Genomic DNA, 24,179 nt, shown 5'->3' with positions numbered 1-24,179 from the left:
CCTGGAAACTTCCCTCCAACTGTTCTCAGCCAGCAACTGAGTAAATCCCTCCTTCTGTCCAACTGGCTGATGGGCTACAAGAAAACGGCTGGGGCGCGGTGGGGGCTCTGTGTTGGGAGGAAGGGGGAAGGACATAATTGCTAAACGTCTTTCCCGACTTCACGGTGCTGTGATTCAATAGCAACAAACCCAGCGTCCACCCCAACTGCAGATTTCAGGTACTCTCCATTCCCATCTCTGGGCAAAGGTCACTCATCTTCACAGCAACGGAAAAGTTTGTAGGGGAAGAGGAGGGATGGCTACGATTGTGCCTGGTCTGCAGCCAATCTCTACGGCCAGGAGTCTTCTATGCACATCCTACTTGGAAGACAGACAGAGAGATAGGCAGACAGAAACAGATACACACACACGCATTCACGCACACACGCATGCACGCCTGCCTAGGCCCCATCCCTTGAGGTGCTGGTCCAATAGGTTGAGATTGCGTAGACTGAGGCTAGGGTATTTTCAGTCTAAAAAAGCTTGTCAAGGGTGTAATTCAGGTAGAGAATCACTGGGTAGAGGCAAGCTTTGCCTGCAAGTCCACATCTCAACTACAGGCATGCCGCCTTTCATTGCCCTTCACGGTACTGCATTTTTTGCAAATTGAAAGTTTGTGGTCGTCCTGCGTCACGCAAGTCTATTGATGCCATTTTCCCATCTGCATTGGTTTCAGTTGATTTTAAGTTTTATTTTTTAATTGTAGTTTAATTAAATGTACATTGCTTTTTTAGACATAGTGCTATTGTATACTCAATAGACTACAGCAGAGTGTAAACATAATTTTTATATGCGCTGGGAAGTCAAAAAAACTCCCGTGACTCACTTTATTGTGATATTTGCTTTATCGTGGTGGTCTGGAGCCCAGCCGCAGGGTCTCCGAGGTATGTCTGTATAGGCAAAGCGTGGATCCTGGGCACAATTAGTAACCTTTATCCCATCTACCTGGTCTTAAGGGGCCCAGATCCATAAAGGAAGAAGGCAGGATGTCTGCTGTGTGTGTGTCTGGTGGGCAGAGGGTGAGTGTGTGTGCAGGGACAAAAGCCTGGTCACGTGATCTCCCTCCTTGCTGGCTCTCCCAACCCCCCAGAACTCTCTTGAGACCTTCACCTTCACTCTGAAGAGGAAACAGGTCAGCAGAGGACGGGATGGCCCCGGTGGCTGTTTCCTCCTCACACCCTACCTCAGGGGCCGCAATATGCCTGGGGGTCAGGGGCAGATGGTAAGGCAGGCTTCTCAATCCCCCTGCAAGATGCTCTCCTTGATCATTTCCCAACAAAGGCTGTCACCACAGCCCTGTCCAGAAGTCACGTATTCCCCCCATAGCCTCATGTCCTCCTCCAATCCAGAGGTCTTAGCAGGTAAAGGGGCTAAATCCAAATATTCAAAATTAACTATTTCATCATTAAGGGAGCCATGGCCACATGGAAATCCAGGACCTGAAAATTCAGCCTCCAGTCATTTTGGAGGAGAGTGGACGGGGCAAGGAGGCTGCATGTGACTTTATCTATATCCTGGGACATCTTACCTTCCTGGGTCCTGATTCTGAGATCACATGGCATGAGGGTGTACAGCTATCCTTGAAAATATATCTCTCACTAGTGGGAAGGTACACACTACAGCTGCTAGCCTCAGTCTATGCCTGAGTTTGCCGGCATTTCATCAAACTCAAACCAGGTCATCAGACACCCCCCTCTCCAGACCTTCCGAGGAGGAAAGGGGCAGCAGGAACTTGGGCCTGGTGGGGGGACCCAAGGTCCTTTACTGTTACTCCTGCTCAGACGCTCCCTCCTGCCCAGGTAAACAGAAGGAGGAGAGGGACTCTTCTCATGAACTGCCACACAGACGCAGGGCCCTTCTGAATCAGTTTGGAAACACCCTCCTGTGCAGAGAGGACCAAAAGTAAGGAAGAAACAGAACGAGGGAGTGGGGTGAGGGTTTTTTGATGGGTTATAAGTGGATGTGGCCAAAGAGGACGAGGGAGTCAGGAAAACTGCCCGAAGACAGAGCTGCGGGGACAGGGCTTAGCAGAGCAGGTTTCTAGGTGCCTACGAGAGGTCTGAGGAGCAAACGCCCCGGGGACTCCAAGGCCCTGGAAGCAGTCAAGTTCCTTACACATCTGTCTCTCCAGTGCAGAGGCCGGGGAGTCTGGAAGATGGGGGATAGGGGCAGAGGAGGGGACGGAGGCTCACTACAGCTAGGAGTTAGGGGGAAAAAAACAATTTCTTACTTTGATCAGCTTAAGTCTGTCATACTGGAAAGGTAACCACAAAAATTAGGATTGAAAAACGGAAAAAGTCAAAGAAAAGGCATGGCAGAGCCACAGAGCCGGGCGGCAATGCACATCCAGCGCTGGGAGGCACAACGCACGGGGCGAAGATCTGCCTGGGCTGCGGGGCACCGCACCGCGCCGCGCCCAGATCAGGAGCTGGCGGAGCAGCGAACGGCCGGGGCTCCCTCTGGCGGCCGCCAGCCGGCACCACAGAGCGGAAGCCGGGCGCGGGCACAACCAAGGGGGCTGGGAAGCAGAAATAGGCCTTGCGGTCTAGCCCAGGGCTCTGGCAGAGCTGCCCTCGCACGGGTCAGCCTCGGCAGTGTAGTTACAGAGTCAGAGGAGTGGGACTTACTGGTACCCAGTCCAACCCCAGGAGAAGGGACGACAGACACCATGAGGCCTGGCTCCAGAGAAAAGTGGGAACACTCTCCAGCTTGTCTGAAAAATATACGTCACCTCCTCTACGAGGTGCACTGGAGACAGGGAGCGAGGTGGCCTGGCTGTGATCACAGTGACAATAGCTCTGACTACCACATCCCTTGCTGTGGGTATGTCTGGTCAACCTGAGAAAATCTTCCAGTGGAGGAGGAGGTGACCCCACCACAGGAGCGCCGCCTCCTCGCCTCTCCCCTCACCCCTGCAGCTCCCCTCCCTCTCTGCTCCAGGCCCTGACCGACGGAGAACCTAACTCCTATACTGGTTCGCATGTGTCCTTTCTGGTCTGTGTCCCGCACCCACAAATCCCAACCAACCACTTCCCACTGGGCTATGGGGCACCCTCCCTCCACGAGGCAGTCCTTTTTAACTGCTGTGGTGGTGGTGACGATGGTCACCACCGGGGAGGGGATGGGGCCGGGAGGCGGCTCTCCAAAGCTGGGGAACTCAGTTTGCAGCGGATAGGGACAGGCCCTGCCTCACCAGGCTCTTCACAGGGAAAGAAAACCTGGTCCGTCAGCCACCTCCTTTCGCTCCTTAGGAAAGGGGCAGAGATTCACTCCCGTTCACGCTCAGCTCTCGGTCCCTTCCTAACCCCACACATTGCCCCCAACAATCCCTCTCGGAGTTCCGGCCTGGCTCCCTGCACCTGCTCCCTGAAATGTGCACTCCCTGACTCAGACATGCGCTCTCCCGCCTCTGAATTCACGGAGCACCCTGTGGTCCTCAGGGTCGGGGTTGGTTTGTGGATAAGCTGTCTCTTATCTCCCTTCCCAGACTACAGGCTGCCTGGGGGCAGGAACCTGGTTCATACGCACTTCTTAAAGAAGATCTACCACTTAAGAGTTTTTAAAAAAATCCTCACTATTGGATTCTCCCCTCAACCCATCACTTGAGCAAAAGAGGTACTCGGTAAGTAGTGACTAAGGACCACAGATAAGTACTGCTCTGCTTGCTGGAGCCTTGCTGGGCACAGGGGAAGAGGTAAGGAAGATCACAGCTTGACCTTGGGATGGTAGTGTGCAGACGCTGAGGGAAGAGGCAGAGAAATGGAGTAACTGGACCCCCCTGTCCAGAAACAGCTGCCCCCACCCCAGCCAGATGCTTGGGGAGGCACTCAGGAGGGGCCGACAGAGGTCATCTTAAAATCTCATCCCCAGACGGCCTGCTCCTGCCGACCCCCTTGAACCCGCAGGGGGCTCCTGGGGGCTTCCTCGGTCAGGCAGCATCCTCCCCTGCCCACAGCCAGCAACAGTCATTGAAAGTCCTCAGAGCTAAGATGAGCTTTCGGCCTGAAGGTCACAGACTGGAGGATTAGGATTAGCCCTGTAACCCCTTGCTCGTCCCCCAGGAACGGGAGCAGCTGCTCCCCGTCCTCCTCCCCAGAACACTGAGAGGCTTGAGACTGCTGTTAAGCCAGCCTCAGCCTTCCTGCACTAACCCCTTCCCGAGGGCACTATTTCCTGAGACCTGCCGTCCCCAAATACCTGCTATTCACCGCCCCCACTCCCTCCAAATTCTCCGCAGGCCTCTGAAATCCTGGCGTCATGGGCAGACTCTGGAAGTGGCTCCCTGGCCTGGTTGCATCTCTGCGGGCCTGGCAGGGGCTACTATAAATGCCCACCAACTTCCATCGGCTGGCACCCCCCCCCCCCTGGAGCCAAGTTCCCCTCTGACCATGATCCAGGAGCCTCAGAACACCTTGAGCCCCAGGCTGGACAGGGGGTGGAAGTGGAAGGGGCAGTCAGGCTGAGCGACTCGCAGGGCAGGCAGATAGGAGGAGTGGCAGGGTAGGGCTCCCGGGCCACTGTGCTGCACCAGGGAACTCGGGAGGGAGCCAACCCGCCAGGGAACCAGGAGTCACTCAGCAGAGCAGGTGTACGGAGGTATCAGGACCTGCAGCCTGGCCAGATTTGGGGGCTCCCCTCCCCCAAAGGAAGGAAACTAAGCCTTGGCAGGACTCTGCTTCTAGACGGCACCATGTAAGGAGGGAGGAGATTCTAGGTAGAGGCAGTGTTTGGGGAGCAGGCAGACACGGGGGTGGGGGTGGGGTGGGTCTGTTCTTCGACCCCGGGTGCAGTGGAAATGGGCCCTGCGTGACTTCAGCCAGCCTGCCAGGGGCAGTGGGGCCGGCCCTTCTGGGAAAGGGACCAAGCAGGACACACGGGCCAAAAGGGGCGGGGGCAGAGGGAGGGGTGCCGAGCACTACAGACAATTCAACACCCGAGGGGAGACCGAAGACAGAGACAAAAGATGGCTTACTTTTGAGAGGCGCTTGTGAGACTAAGACCATGCATGCAAAGAAGGTATTTGGGAAATGGTGGGGAAGAAGAGGAAGAACAAGAAATCAAAAGACAAATTCAGGTGGGAAGCCAGCTCCCAAGCCTCCCGGGGCCCCCCTTTTCCAGGGCCTGTGAGTCCAGCGGGAAAGAGAAGCTTTTAGAGGGAGCATCTAGGCAAAGACATCCCCTTCTTCCCAAAGGATTAAGGAGGGGGAGAACAAAACCTCTGGGAACCACAAGTAGCCCAGGCCCCCTGGGGCTTATTTTATCCCCTCCTTAGGCAAAGGCCCAGTGCTCGGGTGGTGATGCTGACACACCTGGGAGGGGTGGAGAGCCCTGTCACCGTCCTCCTGGCCAGATGAGTATCAAGTGGGTTATTACCAAAAGTAAGGCAGGGTGACGGCCCGGGTGGAGGTTAAAACAGCATTCTGCAACCTTCCTTGAGGATTCCCTTCCCCGCACGACAGCTGTCCCAAGTAATGTTCCCTTCTACCCCAATCTGCAAAAGGGTGCGGTGCTAAACAGATGATCCCTCCCGACCCCCAGAGCTTCCCTCCTCCAAATCTCAAGGCACGTGAGGCTCCCAAGCCCCTAAAGGGAGATACCGGTCCCTGTGGAATCACTGCACCAGCTCCTGGGACCCTCTCTGAGTGCTTAGCTGAGAATGTACAATTTAACTAGGGTCTCTCCTGCCTGCCCCACCCTCGCCTCACTAAATAAAGACTATCTCTGGGACCCTAGGCCAGTCAATCATCTCTGGATGAAGGGGTCTTCTACCTCGCCAACCCCCCCAAACCAGCTTCCCTGCAGCCAGCTAACAAGCAAGGACAGAGTCCCAGGTGGGGTCTGGCTCACCTTGGAATTTTTGCCACCACTACGGCCGGACTGTGAGGAGCAGCTGCGCTGCACACCCTGCTCCGGTGTGGACGGGGACTTGTCCGACGAGTGATCTGAGCCCTTCTCCACCATTGTGTCTCCGTCCACGTTCTGTGGGGTGGGCGAGCGAGACCGCTTCCGGAGGATGGGGGAGCAGGCCGGCGTGCTGCGGTTGGAGTTACTGGCAGTGCTGCAGAGGCAGATGGAGAGAGGGAGGGGGTGGAAACAGGAGGAGGAGGAGAGACAAGCAGTCAGTGATTGAAGGCCAAAGACGGGTCCCAAGGAGCCAGCTCAGGGAGCCAAGGTTAGGGGCTGGGGAGAAATAGGGAGAAAAGGGCCCAGCTATGGACTTACTGCACCGTAATACCACTGCTAGCCAGGAGAGGGCGGTGGTGCCCATGTGAAATGGAAATAGCAATGGGGAGGGGTAAGCAGGGCAATTAGACGTTATCCATCCATCCATCCATCCATCACTGTGTCCATCGATCAAGTATTTCTAGACCTCTCCCAGTATATGCCAAGAACTGTCCAGGAAAGATGGAATTTAAGAGCTGACTCATTAGAGATCATATCAATACTGTCAGCTCATTTTATACATGCTGCAAACACAGCTCCTACATTTTGTTTTGGAAAGATTTTCCCAAGAAAATAACAAAAAGAATCCCACTTTCCAAAGTTTCCATATTTATATTATTTCACTGGGTCCTTAAATCATTCCACCAAGGAAGTAATGGCAAGAGCCCTAATTCCTGTTTTTAAAATGAAGACCAATGCATGGCAGAGAACCAAGAGGGCTGAGAAGCAAAATCTGGGTCTTCTGACTTGTAATTCACACCATTCCATTTCCATGTAAGCCGCGCTGGTTCCTGCCGCCCTTGCCCAGGGTAAAAATGAACACAGCAGGTCTCACGTGTCATACTCCCCTCCCTAAAGCTCCTTCCTGGCACGTACTCGGGACATCCCACAGACCCAAATCCCCTTACACCAAGGCTTACAGACTGTATGAATATTTAGCTTGTGTTCTTAATGGGATAGAAGAGATGAAGAAAGGAAGAGGAGAGGAAAATTAAATGCAGTTAAGCTCTAACAGGTGTTTGCTTTCCTCAGAGAGGACAGAGGCGGGAAATGGGAAGGAAAGCACATGTGACACTGGAAAGCTGAGAAAGCACAAGGGAGGGGATGACACGCCCAGCGGCCTCTCACGCACTCAGCCATCAGAGAGCAGGGTCAGGCTTTGGGCGCAGCTGGATCCGAGGCCGAGCCCGTCAGAGCCCGTCAGAGCCCGTCAGGGCCCCAGGAAACTCTCAGGAAGCTTCATCCCAGCTTTTCCTAAGCAAGCAGAGTGCAGGGTGGGGAACGCGGCCACTTGCATGAAGACCCAGCTGCAACCTCAGGTGTCCCACTGGACCCATTTGCAATGAAAACCATGCCCCTTTCAGCAGAACCTCCCACCTAAGGATCCTGGGCAGAGAGAAAAGGAAGGAGCCCAAAGGCCCAAACCAGCACGTGCGGGAGGAGGGCAGCAGCGGGGCGCGCCCAGGGCTCTCACTTTTGGAAGGAAACAGAGAGAAAAGGAACAAAAGGAGACCTGAGAAAAGGGAAGACAGAGGTGACCAGGGGTTGAATGGGGACACGTAAGGCCCAATGTTTTGCTTTATCCTCAAATTCCGTGATAATACCAACAACAACTGTGATTTAGAAAAAGAGGCTCTTTAAGTTCTCACTCCACCCCCAACATCCTTATCCTCGGACTTCTAAACTCATCCACTGCTACAAGCCCTGGAGAAAGGAAACTCTGTTCCTTTTCCTCAGCTGGAAAAGCCCAGACCTAGAACAGCAGTGAGTAGGTCCTCAGACCCATCCTCCAGGGAGCCTTGGGGGAGCCCCCATTCTCTCCGGCCAATTTCAACCCACTGCCAAGCACTCCAGGGATCACTTTGCCGGAAGAACAGTTGGGAACCCCGCCCTGAACCTCAGCTAGTTTGCTCAGAGCAGAGCTAGAGTGTGGATGGCACCCAGCACATACCCAGCTCAGACCACATGAACACACAGCTGGGCTCCTGTCTTTTCCTGAGAGGGGGACATCCTCACAGAGGGTGATTCTAGACCCAGGAACAGAAAGGTGGTCCCTTTATCCTTCAAAGGATATCTGAATCCCTGCTGATAACTGGCTGGAGAGGAAGGATGCAAGCAAGGGATAGGCAAAAAATTCCAACCTGGAGGAAACTCACTCCAACGATCCAAAACCACATGAATCTCAGACGTGTCCATGAGATGTCCTCCTCCCTTAGTGACCCCACATCAGCTGACCCTCCATGTCACCCAAGGATCCTGAAAATTCTGCTTTCAAGACGTCAGTTGACAAACAACTTATACTATCATTTGCCACTTTAATTTCTGCACTTTAAGGCTGTTCATCATCTGTGTCGTTCTTCAAGATCTCCTCTTCTCCCTGATGACACACACCTCTCTCTTCTATTCCTCTTCCTGTCTCAGCACCTGGCTCCCTTCCTGCTCTTCCACCTAAAATTTAGCCCTTCCCCAAAGGTGAGTCCTTCACCGCCCCAACCACTTCCTGTTTTCTATGACTTTGACTATGCCTCGAATCGGAGGGCTCCTCCACCTGCTTCTGGCTCTGATCACATTTGTCAGCTGCAGCCCAGCAACCTGCTGCCGACGTGACACTGCCTCCAAAGAGGTGTCTCACCAGCACCTGAGATTCAAATCTAAGCTTGTCACCTTTCCTCCCAAGCTCCTCCCACTGCTGCCCACCCTCACAGGCACCCTCATCTCCCAGTCTCCCAGGCTGCGAACCCGTCTCTCCCATCTCACCCCACACTAAGTGAGTCACTGAATCCCACCCAATTCCATTTCCCTAATGCTCCTGAACCCCTCCTGCCCTCCCACCCCCAGAGCCCTAGCTCTGGTCCTCAAGGCCTCGGGCCGGGGCTTTTCCAGGAGCTTTCTAAGTGGTCTCCTCCATTTCCCTTCCTCTTTCTTACTCATTCACACCTTTTCCTTCAATCTTTCCCAATAAAAGTCTGATATAATCTTTCTGCCCGCTACGAGCATTCATATTGAAGTCCCAAATCCTAAGAGTGGAACTCCAGGTTCTGTACTGAACCTAACTAGACACCTGTCTAGATCTCAACACTTCCTCCGTGTACTCATTGAAAGGGTCCCGGGTCCTAGCCCCACCCCTCCTTCCTGGCTTCCTGAGCACTCGCTGCCCGTGCATGAAGAGCCCCCTCCTTCCCTCCCTCACATCTACCTACTGGAGTCCCGCTCATCCTTGAAGGCCCATCTCAAAAGCCTACTTTCTCCAAAAAGCATTTCTAAATCCCCACCACTGAACTGACCAAAGGACTTAACACATCTTGCCTGGTGGTAAAGACCTACGCATTCCCGGGGGGCACACCCCTCGCCCCTCCCGCACCGCTCAGCCCGAAGCTCTGTAAGTCATATGAGCTCAGCTAATGTCTGGAGTGAACAGGTCTTCATGCCCAGGGCTTTAACGATCCCCAGTACTCGGCAGCTCCCAGATCCGTACCTCCAACCTGCTTATGTTAACAAAAATAGCTGAAAGTTTATGAATGTTCATGCGTTTCTGGCACAGTGACAAGCAGTTATTAAGCATGATCTCATTTAATTTTCCCAACCCATCTGTGAAGTATTAATTAGTCCTTCCCACCCAACATTTACACTCAAGACTGAGCCAGGGATCCTCCCCACCCCACCCCTACTCTGATCCTTCGCTATGAGAAGAAATGTTTGGAGCTACCATAGTTCTAACTCGGCAAAATCACTCCTAGCCTTGCTAGATTCCTAGAACTCTTTGAGAAGACGCTCCATTGTCCTACAGGACTGGATGTCCTGTGAGCCAATAAAACCAATTCTTCAGACTCTCATAACCTATAGTCTTTCCAAGAAACTCTATGACACGCCGTTCATCTGATCCTGCCACCATTATTAATAACAGTCAAAGTCTTTGGATTTTAAAGCTAAAAATGACCTTAGGTTTGCCATAAAGAAAAGAAAGACAGGTACTGGAGGGGCTATTGGACTAAGACCCCCCCTTTCAGATCTTAGACTTAATATATCCAACTCTCAACTTCACATACACGAAACCTGAGAAGCAGAGGTCAGTGCCTGGCCAAGGTGACATGGCTTCGTATCTGGATCTTCCGTTCCACAAACATTTACCGAGCATCTGGCGCCATACTAGGCATTAAAGTTCATACTGGCGGGTAGGAGAAGATCCTTGAGCCTGAGACATTAGAGTCAGGGAGAGCTAGACACATGTTCCTCTCCCTTTACCAGAAGCAATGAGTGGTGCGAGGGGAGAGAGGAAAGGAGCCTTAGCCACACCTGGGGGATCAAAAAAGGCTTCCTTGAAGACGTGGCCCTGGAGACTTGATCTGGGTCCTGAAAAATGTGTTAGAGGGAGCCAGGTGAAAGGCTGGTAGTAGGACAGAAGAGAATGTTCCCCCCAAAACAAAAACAAAACTTCAAAACAACAGCATGAGTGAAGATATGAAGGCCTAAAATGGCATGCAGCACACAGAGCATTACAAGAAGCTGCGTTTCTGACGCATAACATACTTAAACTGATGCTTAAGAGATTCCTGTCCTCACCAACTCTCCCCAACAATAATAATCTGCTGAGACCCCCACCAGCCACCTTTAACCCACTGTAGGGGGCCCAGAGGTCATTCACTCACTTTCCACCTCTCATTTTTAAACCTCCAACAAAAACTATTTCATTCCTCTCCTGGTTACCTTCCTAATAAACAGTGCTTCCTTAAGTCTGACCACAGTTCCTCATGCTACAGTTTTGATCCTACTTTCCACTGGTAGGTCTGGCTGAAGTCCCTAAGAAACAGGGGCACATGGAAAGGCCTTCTGTGGTGACTCTACTGGCTGCATCTCCCACCTCCACGCGAGACATGGGAGCCGTGGCCCTGCTCTGCTTGGCTTTCTGTTCCCATCCTTCTGCCTGGTGTGGTCCTGCGGGCATGGGGAGATGGTGTCAGCAAGCCAGCTCCCTGACCAGCTCCCCATACATTTTTCAGAACCCTGAGCAGAGAAGAATAGTCAGCTGGTGTTCCAGTGTCCCTCCTCCAAGTTCTCTTGTTTGCTTTCAGAGAAATCAATTGTTTCTGCCCCAGAGACTGCAAGAGAATGCGCCTGTCGCTCTCCACTCAGCAGCCCCTTCCCCCTCTCTCGCCAGCAGGGTCTACCTCCCCTCCTCCCCACCCAGATGCCTCCGTTCACTTTTTGTTTCCCCCACGCCAGCTCTGCAGCGACCTGGATGAGCAAAGGAACCGCAGTCACAGTTTGGGTGCCCGGTACTGGTAATTTTTTTTAAGATTGCCTGATACATTCCAGGGCACCCCACCTTAACAGAAAGAACATTTAATTAGAAATTTAGAAGCCAGTTTCAAATCCAACATTTGTTTGCTGAAGTCTGCTTGGGCCCTGTAGGGCCAGGATTAATTGCCAGTCTGTGGTATTCAGGGATAAGTCCCAGCTCTGCCACTTGCTGTGGGACCCCGGCCTCTAAGCCTCATTTTTCTCATTGGACAATATTAATACCTATCCCACAGGACTGTTGTGTCAAATGAAACAACCTAAGTGAAATATTGAGCGCTGTGCTTGATACATAATGAACGCTTAGTAAGTATCTCTCAGCTGCTATTATGAAGAGGGCTTTTGTTCCTCTCTGTAAAATGTGGAATATTTATCCGTGCCCTCTTTCCTCAGAGGGTAACATGGACAGGCTCTGAATGTTCCCCCAACATTACTTCTCACCTGGGGTGCTTCCTTTAAGTGCAAAATCCCAGCCCCACCCCCACTCAATAAATGACAATTTCCAGGGGATGGTCTTACGAATCTGCATTTTAAACAAGCACCATAGCTAATTCTGATGCACTCCAAAATTTGAGAACCGCTGTTCCCAAGGACTAATCTTGTAGGTATCAAGGGGTAAGTGACGTATCTGCCCGAGATGACAGAAACCTGCTTGAACAACCCTCTTGAGTGTATCAGCTGCTCAGTGTCTACCAGGTGGGTGGACTCACTGGAACAGAAAATCAGTTGAACCTGTCATAGGCGTGGCCCATGGAGAAGTCCCCGGGGTTGATGGGGAGTGCGCAGAAGGTGTGGTTCTCACGGTGAGGCCTTCAGCACACCTTCTTTTGGTGTAGGGGCCTGACAATTATCATCAGACCCCCGGCCACAGCCATATTACAAATACCCCATCCCTCCCTGCCTTTCGTAGCATCAAGTTAAAGCTGATTCTGGTATCTAACGGTCCCTAATTCCTAACAGCTGACCATTCTGTTTTCCAGCTATGCACCTCCCATCCCCATGCTGATTCCGAAGTTACATCGATAATCCTCCTCAGTTCTTCATAATAGCATTGCAAATACCCATGCAAATTAGCCAGCTCCACTCTGAATTTTCCCACAGCACATGCTCAAGTGTCAGAGACAGGAAGGCCACAGGTGTATTTGCATAACATTTGCATGAAATTTACGTGCACCCTGCAAATGCCTCCATTCGATCTGTCCACCTAAACGGGTTCCAGATTCAGAGTTTGCAAGGACTCCCTGAAGATTGTTGTTTTTCAATTCCTCTCTGTATTCCTGCTTGTCACTCAGCAGTGTCTCTGCACCTATAAAAACCACAGCACAGTAGGTGGGAAGGGCAGACCCAACCAGAACTTTGTAGACGAGGAAAAATGTCCCAAATCACAAGTCTCAGCAGGGCCCTAAACTCTCCTTGGGGAGCAAGATATCAAGTCGCTTAGGAAAAAGACTTCCCAGGCCTGCTTCAGTTCTTGTTATAATGCCCCGGGAGCTCCTGGTCTCGGCCCCCTTTAGCCCTGAAGATAAAACCAGTCTCAGGTCCCCAGAGGATGACTGTTGCAGAGAAAGAGTCAAGGGCTCATCCAGTCCAATCCTCTTACCGTTCTGGATGGAAGCGCAGGTCCAGAGGGGTGGCAGGACTGCCTACCAGGGTTTAAGAGGCAGCTGGACGGGGTGCTCAACAGTGCAAGTCTCAGTGGCTTCATCCCCCACGGTTTTTAGGATACTGGATGGGGTGGGGTTTCGAAAGGATGAAAAATGTATGACTGTCCCTGCTAAAAGGAGCTCTCAGTAACCATGGGTGGAACGTACTCTTTGCAGGCCTATCACTTGCAATCTAAACCTGGCAACAACTGCGCCCTGGGTCCAATTCCTACTCTAAGGGAGAAAGTTAACCGTGTCTTTTGTGTCAAACCGTGATTACGGGGTGAAGAAAGGGGCCAGACAGCTTCTGGAGAGGTGCTTTTTTGTTTGTTTGTGGCACATGTTTATGTTCCCGGCATCTGCTACAGCAGGTCTCGGCCTGGTCCCGGCACGCCGTGCTTTGGCCTGGGTGTAGCATCACGCTGCATTTCGGCGAGGGGCGGGGAGGGAGAGGGCTCCCAGGATAACGCTCTTCTTTCCTATCACTGTCCATACAATGCCAACTGCAGAGCCCCACGCACAATGGGCCTCCCTCCACTGGTGCAAGAGAAAGATTTTGACAGATGAACATCTTGTTCCCTCTGCTCTGTTCGAGTAACTTGCTGAAATAACCTGGGGGCTTTCCAAGTTGGGCCTTTGAGTGAAGCATACAAGGTGTTCAGGGACAGGTTCTGCCTGAAATTTGGAACCATGAAGGTGGAACTAAACTGTTGCCAGGTCAGGCCACTGGCAGAGACACCTTACAAACGGAAGCCTGACAACCCTCCAGACTCACTAACTAGCCACTGGTCATCCAAACATTGGCTCACAGGGTCCACATGGCCCAGGCCCCGCCCTCTCTCTGCTCCCTGTCCCTCATTGGTCCCCATCTCTGGAGATGTACTGGGTAGATAATTCAGGGCACTTCTTATGGCCACCAAGTTCCGCTTACCCATTCCTCCTTCCCTATCTTGTTCAAGTGTCTATGGAAAGTTAAACAAATGTTTTAATCTTACAAAGGGAATGAAAGGTGGCAGAGCCCATTCAAAACATCTTCAGCCAGCTGATGAATTTTAGACCTTCTAGGTACATACTAGTTACATCCTCATACTTAAGCCTGGAAGGAATTACTTGTGGGAAAGTCCTAGCTGTGACTTCAGTTGTCGATGAATTTATTAATTGACCAATTAATGAAAGGGCAAGGTCTTTGGCCAAGCAGAGGAAGGCAGAATGTCAGTTACTCTTCTACTGGTGTTTTAGGTCCAGAGAGGTGATGGGTGAAGAGAGGGTTGGAGACTGGGCAAAGGTTGTTTGCCTTTCCAGCACAAGCAAAAGAGGAGAGGCCTCCTCATCACTAGGGCTGGAGCCTCCACCCATCCCCCCACTCCCCCACTCCCTGGCTTTCCTGCAGCTTCTGTTCAGCCCAGAGTTTGGAATTCAATCCAGGAACGGGCATGACAAACACTATTTTTCATTTCCATGGAGACCGGGGCCTGCAGGACAACCAGGACTCCATGCCTGAAATGCCAAAACAGCCTGACCCACTTTTCCCCCTTCCTACAAAAACAGAGTAAGTTTGTTTGGGTCCTGCCAGAGCTGAGGGAGAAGCCAGAGCCCCAGTGATCTCTATGGACATTTCAAAGAGGAACAAATTATGACAACCTTTGAAAACTCTGATGACACTACAGAACCAGTGTCAGAAGTCAGAGTCAGACATGAACTATTTCACCGAAAGGGCCCATGGGCTGTGTCAAATCCACTGTGTCCTTGTCCTAACCTTCTGGAAGGAAGGACTTAATGACCAGCAATCCAACTCCTGGCATCCAAACTTGGGCAACAGTTTCCTCAACTTCCTTTTGTACCACTTTCTCCCTCACCCTATTCTCCTTGGACCTTTCTGTGCTTTGAACGCACCCAGTTCACCCGTGCCCCAGGATATTTGCACCTGTTGGTCCCTCTGCCTGTAACTCTCACTCTACAGTCCTGACTTCTGATTCCTTTTCAACCTTCAGAACAAAGTTCAAATGTCACATCCCCAGAGCAGCCTGTCCGGAAGGACCACTCCATCTCAGGTGGCCTCCGTGTCTCCAGGCAAGCATTGTCAGATCATGCCGCCTCCCCTCTTCGTGGAACTTATGAGGAGCTGAAGTTGTCTTATTCTGTTGTTGTTAAGTTGCTTACACTAGACTGAACACTCCACAGGGGCTGGGGCCTTGTCTGTTGCATGGTTCCCCAGTGCTTCTAGCATGATGACTGGCACACACTGAGATCGCAGGTACGTATTGTGTTTGTGATCTCAGATCACGGAACGAGCTCTTCTTAAAGCCACTGTTCAGCCACTCTGTTAGATATTTCTTTCTTAAGCCTGCCCCAAATCTGCCTTCTTACAGCACCAGCCCATTGGTTCTTTTTCTGACTTCTGGATTCATGAAAACTAAAATATGACATCACTTCCAGAATCTTTGCCGCCCCGGTCACTTTGTCTAGACATAAGCATATATGTCTGAGTTTAAATTCTGAGCTGTTTTGTGCCCTTGAGGAAAATCACTTTATCTTTCTGTGCACCCGTGTTTCTTGCCTGTGGGATGATCACAACCCACCTTACTAGGATGAGGGGCAGAAGCTTAAAAAAAAAAAAAACACAAAAAAACCTAATTAGACAGTGAATCCCTAAAGTAAAGGGCTTCCTATAATTTGTTCAGAGGGAAACAAAGGATTAGAAGTGGGAAGTGAATTTCCAGCTAAGGAGCTGAATTCTATTTCCAAATTCTTCCTGTCCACAAGACAAAGACAAGGGGTGAGAATACAAATTGGGGCTTTTCACATCTTCGGCTAGTCTCCACTTCCACAGGCCTGGGAGGATAAAGACTCGAAAGGAAGCAGAAGACGCTGAAATTAAACACAGGAACTTACTGGTGCTGTGCAACTTCCCTTCTCTGAGATTGTTCATAAACACCTAACGTTCGGGAGACAGCCCCGCCAGGTTGGCAGGCAGTGTTGGCTTACCTGGTGGCCGCATCTACACTGGAACAGCTCTAAAGGGACTTTTAAGCAGCATGGTCCTTACTTCTCCATGATTCTCAGTGATTTTTATCCATCCAGCTCTCTTGGAGCTTCACAGTCTTTAGAAATTAAGCTAACCTTGCTGACTGGATGTCATTAAACAAGCTGAACACCTACTATGTGTCTCCAGCTATGTGATACGTGTTCATCTTGAGGGCCCCACCAGGCAGCAAGTATGTCATGGTTCTCTGTAGATACACAAAGATCAAATACACAGCATTAAGTGTGAAGCTGGGGACTTAATACTTTTTTACACTTGATCCACCGTCAGTCTCAGCCAAATCTAAGACAATCCCACCCAAAGTATTTCAGAGGCCTTAACACTCAGGAGAACGGGACCCTGTGAAAACAGAAAGGTGCTAAGCCACCCCAGGAAGCGCCTTCCTTGAAAAAGATTTCCAATCCACTGGGAGGCCACCATCACTGGAACACGGCAGGGAGGAGTTCAACTGGATAGAACTTCCAGTTTCTTCTTGGTCTGCCCCTCCCCCATCCTCAGCAAGAGAAATGCTGCCACTGAAACTCAAAGGAACTTGTGCAGGATCCATCTGTCCATCCACCCTCTCCATCAAACAGCTGAAGAGGGCACACTCCATGCCAGGTGATGTTCTAGGCATTAGGGATACCTACAGGGAGCTCCTGGTCTGTGACAGAGACAGACATGTAATTAACTAACACCACGTGGCAGGAGCTACTTGGATTTGATCAAAACATTTCCCCTCACCTCCTGTCAAGGGAGCCGGGCAGCCCTGACTCAGCCCCTGCCCTGTGTAGGATCTGGGGGCAAACCACTCTTCACCAAGCTGCAGCTTTCATTACGTGAGAAGAGTGAGTGTGAATGCCACCTTCCCCCCCAGAGACAGGAGAGGGGGTGACAAAGAGCAGGTAAAGGATGCACTGTGATCTACTAAGAGCAGTAGCTTCTCTGAGACAGAGGGACTCAGATCCAAATCAGGCAAAGGATCCAGAAACAAGACCCCGGCAGTCTCAGTCCTGGTTAATTCAGCACCACCAGCCACGTCAGGCACCAGAGCTGCTGCCGTGCTATGAGGAGGAAGCTGCCAGCCAGGCAGTCGGACTAAGGGGTGTGCAGGGTGTAGGTGGATGGGACGTAAATCACAGCATTTGGTGCCCCCTTCCCCTCCAATCCGTCCTCCCTAACCTCGTTGTTAAGAGTCAAGTGTGGGGCTAATCCCCTCCAGACCCTACGGAGTTAAACTGACTTCCTCCTAGAGATCAAACAGAAACTGGCATAAGAATAACTATCATGTTAAAATCATAGAAATTTTAGAACAAAGAGATCTGTAAGAGGTCAGCCAATCTGCCTGGCTGCCAGCAGATACCTAAGTCACTCAGGAGAGGATTTATCCTTATTTAAAATATATTCAGCATGCAAAATTCCAGGGCTTCCCTCTGTGACCCTTCTCATTGTCTTCTGCTACCATCGAGAAGTTCTTTATGAGTCAAAAAAAACAAAAAACAAAAAACAAAAACAAAACCCTGTTATAATGCATTTAATGCCATTTTCTTTTACTCCAGCTTTCTCAGACGTGAGGTAAGTTCAGCAGCGACCCTCGCTCCTCCGTTCCTGTCCTCCTTTCTTTGGTGGAATGATTCTAATGTCTCATGCCTATTTTTAGAAGTTTAAAATCATTTCTCCTACATCTCCACCTAATCTCTGTTTAGACGCTACCTCAAGTGACAGAGAAGTAATTAACTGATGACGTAACTCATTCCACCTTTGGACAACGCTCCTTATTTTAAGCTCAATCTGCTTCCTGATTGAGGAAGGTCCTACTTTTCCACCCTCTTGGCAGCCGTAGAATAAAAGGCACCCCTCCTCCACATGCACTTGCACGCCCCCTCAGTCTCTTCTCCTCCAGACCTGGCAGTCCCTCTGGTTGTCCCTCATATACCATGACTATGGATCCCTCAGCCACTGGGTTCACTCTCCTCCAAATGAATTCCAGTTCATCTTAGTCCCCCCTTAAACCATGGAAATGACTGTAAGACAGCAAAGAAGTTCTCTGAGGAGCTCAGAATAGAGCAGAACCATCACTCCATGTGCTTTGGAAATAAGAATGCAAACAAATATTTTTGGAGTCATCTTCTGAATCAGAGGAATCTGGAATTAGTCACTGTTCTCTCTCGAGTCTCTGGCTACAGCCTCCAGGGTAAGGAGAGTGCACCCTGACAAGGGACACCCCGCACCCCCAGCCCTTCCCCCAACCAGACAAACCCAAGTGCTAGTGGGAGGATGAAGAACCCGCCCAGGTCTCACCCCAGCTCAGGTGAGACCACAGTTCTGAACATTTCTATGAGCATCTCCAGGCCAGACACCAAGCCAGGGCCCCTAGAGATTCTTTTATCTGGACATGTCAAGTCCTTAGCAAATATTTTCCCTCCTTCTAGTCCAGACGTTTGTTCCTTGGGCCTTTAACTGCCTGACTTACAGAGAAGCTAAGGTTTCTCCTGGCTGGCGGAGAGCAATACTGTGAGGTTCTGAGGTCGTCAGGAAAACTGAATTCAGCCCTGTCTTGTCTGCTACCGGAACAGAAGAGTGCATGTGTGCAGGTGTGCGTGCAAACACATGCACAGTGAAGGCTGCTTGCACCCTTCATGCTTTTCTAAGGAAGTCTTAGGTGATCATCAGGACTGTCTAATTCACAGGTCAGCAGTCTGCAACCTGAGGGCCAAAGCCAGCCCACCACCCGCTTTTGCATGACCCATAGCTAAGAACGGTTATGTTTTTAAATGGTTGGGGGGAAAAATATCTTATGACGTGTGAAAACTATATGAAATGCAAATTTCAGCGTCCATAAATAAGGTTTTACTGGGAACACAGCCACGCGCACTGGTCCATGGACGACTGGCTGCTTCCGCTGTACAAAGCAGCGTTGAGTCACTGCAACAGAGACAGCTTGTGCCACAAGGCCTGAAATATTTACTGTCGGGCCCCTTACAGAAACAGCTAGTAACCCTGCCCTAACAATGTGTGACCTTGAAAGGTCTGTTCTGTGAGTCTGCTTCTCCCCTGTCAAGTTGGGGAGGAGGGTGTCTGGGTCCCACAGTTAAGGAATGGGTGCTTGATGATGCAATAGTTGAGTAAGGGGCTGCAGGCTGGCTCCTGCCAGCAGAGGAAATCTGTAGGGCCAGGAAAGAAAGGAGTTTTTTTCCCCAGGAAGGATGATAGAAGCTCCCATTCCTTCGTTCTCTCCCAAGGGGGTACTACCATCCATGGCCTTGACAGGGACATTCTCCTGTTCCCAGAGGCTCCTTCAAGGCCAGCTCTTTCCACCAGGTCCTAAATTTCTCTAACCTATGGAGTGCTGTCCCAGGCAAAGGAGGAAATGCCCGCCGCTCAAGGCTAGCTGGGGCGAGGGCAGGCGTGAAGCAGAGGAGCCGGGCAGTGTCCACAGAGGCAGCTTGCTAGCAAGTGTCAGAAAAAGTCAAGAGGCAAAGATTTCTCCCTGGAGAGTGCCTGGCTGAGTCCCCAGGGAGACAGAGCTTCAAGTCCTCCCCCACCCTCCACTTGCCTAAATCAAGCAGATAACTAACAATGCAAGGAGGTGTGGGGGAGTAAGGCCCAGCCACTGGGTATCTATTTTCTGAAAACACATGGCAAATCTCTGAGCCAAATGCCGGCTAAGCCAAAGAATAAACAAATCCCTTCATTTCCCTGAGATGGGAGCTCTCAACTTCCCCTCTCACGCTCTCCTCCCGCTTGCTCGCCAGCTCCATCCGTGTCCCATGGCTCACCCTCTTTGGGAGAAGCAGGATCTGTCCACATCTGAGAGGGGGGCCTGCCTTACAACCCTCCAGCCTGCCTCCCCCTCCAAGCTCCCCACTGCTCTGGTCACATCTCCCCCACCAGGGGCAGCCCAGAGCTAAGTCCGTGGGAGGAGAACAGGAGCACATGGCCTGTCCACACCTCCCCCAGGAGCTCCGGCCAGCTCTCCATGACGCACCGCTAATGCAATCCTCTGCCCTCCTCTCTCCAAGTTAGGGGACCCTGAAGAAGTCTTGCTGGCCAAGGGGACCCCACCAGCCTCAACCCAACCCACCAGACCCGGGTTCACCCCTCAATGCCCCAAAGCTCAGCTCAGGCAGTGAAGGAAGGGGGAGAGAAAAAAGCTAGGGAGGAAAAAGAATGTGGCACCTCTGCAGCATGATGTCACGCTGGCTGCTTTCGAATCCCCCAACACAGAACAGAAGCAAAACAACATGGACTCCGGATTTACTGTGCCATCAAAGGTTTGTGTTCTCGGCAGCGCCTGCGCCAGCTGGGAAAAGCACAAGCCAGACAGACAGGTCCTCTCTACAGCCCCCAGGGCTGCGACCCGACTCCGGGCACAGGCGCCCCTTCCAAAAAATGCACGGAGGAAACAAAGATAGACGGACACACACACACACACAAGCGTCAGCACGAGTGAGCACTAACCTGGAAGCCATTGGGGACGGTAGTGGAGTGGAGTGCAGCGCTCATTCATTCATGCATTGGGCAGTGGGGGGCGGGGGCGGGGAGCGGGGGCCCTGGGGACGCTGGAGGGCACGCACCTCCATGACCATCCCTCAGCCCAGTGGCCAACGGTGGGGGCAGGGCTCTCACAAGCCGGGGGAGCCTCCTTTCTCTGCTGTTTCGAACGGCTCTGGAATTTTAAGCATGGCTCCCCTTGAATTTCTTCCCCCCACCTCCCCTGCGGCTGTTTAGGCGTTACTTGGTGTGGTCGTGCGGCGGGACCCCAGCCCCTCTCTCACTGCCCTTGCTCCCTGGCTCCTTTTCTCTCTCTCCCTCCGACTCCCTCCTAGACAGCTGTTCCGAGCTCCCGCACGCACGCGCACAGCGCACAGACACACTCAGACACGCACCCCTCCGGCGCGCAGACACACTCGCACACACTCACGCAGACGCACGCGCGCGCACGCCGCCGCCTGCCGCTTTACATAATGCAACTCTGGTGCAGTCAGCTTGCCAGCTCTCAATTATTCATGCCGCCTCGGAGGACAGAGCCGCTGGGGCTGCGAGCCTTCCTTCCTCTTCATCCCCAAATCTGACAAAACGCGAGATGATGCTCCCAAGAGATTCTGCTCCCTTTGCTGCTACCAATTATTTCCCAGGTGTTGCCTATTAGGTCAACCTGTATCAAGAAGGTGACACTAAATCAAAACACAAGCGCCTGGCTCAAAATAGCCTTGCATCTTTTAAAGGATGACAGCTGCTCTCACTGCCTGAGCGTTGGGAACAGAGGGAAGGAGGAAGATACATTGGAGACCGTAATCTGCAGAAGAAAATGGCCGAGGGCCTCTTCAGGGCAGCCTCTCCCAGACTTTCCAGGCAGCAGGCTGTGATTCCTGCAGGTTACACCCTTAACAACTAAAACACTTACATTCACAACAAAGCAGAGTCTTCTGAGTTTTCAAACTCTAAGCTGCACCTCCTAAAATTGTTTTTTCTCCTGCCCACTCACTGAAATGCAGCACTGGTACTGAAACAGCCCCTAGAGGAATGTGCTTTCAGATGAGAGGTATTCTATGCAACAGTGATATTAATGAATATTTTGAAAGTCATTTATGGCTTGCAAAGCGCTTTCACTCACATAAGTTCATTTGATTTCCACAACAATCATCTATAAGGACTTGCTATGACCACATCGAACATAACACCCAGCCCTGGAAAGGCTGAGAACCTGAGAAAGAAAGGCTGAGCTGGGAATCCAGAGCACCTGACATGAAATCCCACAACACCCCAAGAATGACTGTGAGACCCCTGAGTACCACTGTCATCTTCTGAGGGGAGCAAAGAGCTTCCTCTTTCCAAACCTGGGCCAAAACAAACAACAGAAACAATGGTGAGGGTTAGCTCGCTCAGTGCTTCTCAGTCTTCAGTCACTCAAGGATCTTGTAAAAGCACAGATTCTGATGTAGTAGCCCAGGGAGGGGGGCCCAATAGTCAGCCTTTCTAACAAACTCCCAGGGGAAGCCCAAGTTGTGCCATGGACCACACGCTGGGTAGCAAAGGGTTGGTTTATGTGTTCTCTTTGCATGCCCCTCAAGGGCAGACTTTTGTGTGCCTGCCGCAGCTGCACAGGATAACATGCTGAAGGTGAAGATTAATTATAACCCCTCCATGTCACCTGCGTCCTGCTCACCTGACTCAACGCTGGCAGCTAATACTTCTTGGGCATCTGGTGGTAAAATGTCTTGTTCTGGGATCGCCAAGCCCTACGGCTCATCAAGAAAGGTCCAACCTGTTGGGAGAACAGCAGCCTCAAAGTGTCCAGGAAGCAGGTAGGTTTAGGCTGCCCGGCCCCCGCCTCAGTTACCTAGAGGAGTTTCAGCACCAAAGAAAGGTGTGCTGGTGGCCCCTGGGATGTGAGCACTGCCCAGTTCTACCCGCCCCTACTTTGGCTGAAGCCCTGCCTCTTCTTGGACCTCACCTTGGACCACCCACCTGTCTCCCCTTCTGTTACTCCAGGGAAAGAACTCGGACTTTGGGGTCAGATCTATATTCAAAGCTATATTTTGCTGCTTTCTGCCTCTGTGACCCTAAGTTGCCTACCTACCCCCATCTCAGACTCAGTTTCTTCATCTGAAAAAGGCAAAAATACATATTTCCTCCTTGACACTGTTAGGGGAAAAGAAAAAAAGATGGAATAAAACAACGGCATGGAAAAGCACCCAAGAGAAGCTGGCTACATTCCCCACCTCTGCACTTATAACTGGAGTGCACAATTTAAAACTTAACTGTAGACTCTGTTGTTCACTCTATTGGTTTTATCTCCCTAAGAAGACTGCAGGCTTTTTCTTTCATGATCCTCCAACACGTAGGAGTCCTGGGTACAGCACAGGTATCAGTAAATATCTTTGCACTGACTGTCCCGTCCTCCAATTGGACAATAAACAAAGGGGTTGGTGGGGCCAACCAGCTGCACCCTTTTCTTGCTGGCTCCGCTCACTATGTGACTTTGGACAAATCTTTGCTTCTTCCATTATAAAATGCACAGATTCACCTTTCTATAAAATGCACAGATTCACCTTTCTTCTGAAGCAGCTCTACATAGCCCTGGAGTCTTAGTATCTTCATGGTTTACACCAACAGCAATAAAACAGCAGATTTAGAGATCAAACCTGACTTCAAATGCTGTTCCTCTCAATTCCTAATTTTGGGACCTTTGAACAGTTAGTCTCACTGAGCTTCAGACTTTAAAAATTTTAAGTAGTCACAAAAATAACTATTACTGGATCGTGTGAAAATTAAATGAGGTAAGTACATGTAACAAGCTTTTTGCTGTATCTGACACAAATAAATGAAACCTATGATTAGTCTCAATATTGGTGAAAAACAATAACTGTTTTTTTTTTAAACACAACAAAAGATATGGTCTAGTGGTGAGACAGGTATTTGGAAGCCTTCAGTTGAGTCTGCATCTAAGAAAAATCTCAGCTCCTTAAGATGCACAAGGTATGTGCAGGTTATTCCCTCAGTTTCCAAAATGTTCTTTGCCTGGACCTCATTAAATAATAGGAAAGTTACAGAGCAAGCAAGTCAGAGAATCTGAACTATGTCTACTGTGTTATAAAATGTAAGCCTTTCTTTCATTAGAAAGGTTAGAAGCTTCCTCGCTTGAGCTACACAAAACCAAGATTCTCCTGATAAGAAACAGAAATAGAGTACTTTCTATACACAGTACAGTTCGCTCCCTAAGTCTCTGATGTGGATGGTCTCATTTCATCTTACCAGCAACAGTAAGAAACAGGTGCTTACCATCCCCCGCTTTTCTGACAAGGAAACTACGAGACAGAAGGTTTGGTAACTTTCCTAGAGTATATGGTTAATAAACAGTAAAAGCATGTTTCTGGAACCCCAGGCCACCTTAGCCCTGTCCTTCCCTTTAACTGTTACACTGTATGTGAAAAAGTGGTTCCCACTTGTCACGCAGAGGGAAGGGGCCTTTTTTAAACTGACTGTGTTTACAGATCTGCGCTGCGCCCCTCGGCCTTCTTGAAAGTCACAGCACAAACTCCGGAGAGGCCGGCCGGGCCTAAGAGTGCTTGCTGTGACCATCACAAAGCTAACCGGGCGTCCACAGACGGAACCCGGGCCCCCGGACTCAGTCTCCACGTTGGAACAGCTGAGCTCTTTGGTGCCTAAATTCCCAAACTGCTTTTCTGTAAATGAATTTAGGAAATTGAGGTAAAAGTAGGTATCTTTTTCTG

At 50.9% G+C, this 24,179-nt stretch overlaps 1 protein-coding gene across 14 annotated transcripts in view; it reads right to left on the bottom strand.

Moving 5' to 3' along the window:
• The window catches only part of GRAMD1B (GRAM domain containing 1B), a 154,594-nt gene that overhangs the window by 38,078 nt on the left and 92,337 nt on the right, over positions 1-24,179 (bottom strand). For 6 of the 14 annotated variants that reach the window (XM_010986544.3, XM_064482160.1, XM_064482165.1 and 3 more), the window contains one exon: positions 5,887-6,097. In XM_010986544.3, the coding sequence (XP_010984846.2) occupies positions 5,887-6,097 (211 nt within the window). Of the gene's footprint in view, positions 1-5,886; positions 6,098-16,079; positions 16,151-20,403; positions 20,494-20,519; positions 20,689-22,111; positions 22,211-24,179 lie in introns of those variants that run through there. The other 8 variants (XR_010378941.1, XR_004133854.2, XM_064482164.1 and 5 more) reach the window with 7 other exon arrangements.

This window comes from Camelus dromedarius, chromosome 34, assembly GCF_036321535.1.
Source record: "Camelus dromedarius isolate mCamDro1 chromosome 34, mCamDro1.pat, whole genome shotgun sequence".
NCBI classification, from domain to species: Eukaryota; Metazoa; Chordata; class Mammalia; order Artiodactyla; family Camelidae; genus Camelus; species Camelus dromedarius.
The sequence above is the reverse complement of the archived record's forward strand: the minus strand, read 5'-3'. Positions and strand labels throughout refer to the sequence as shown.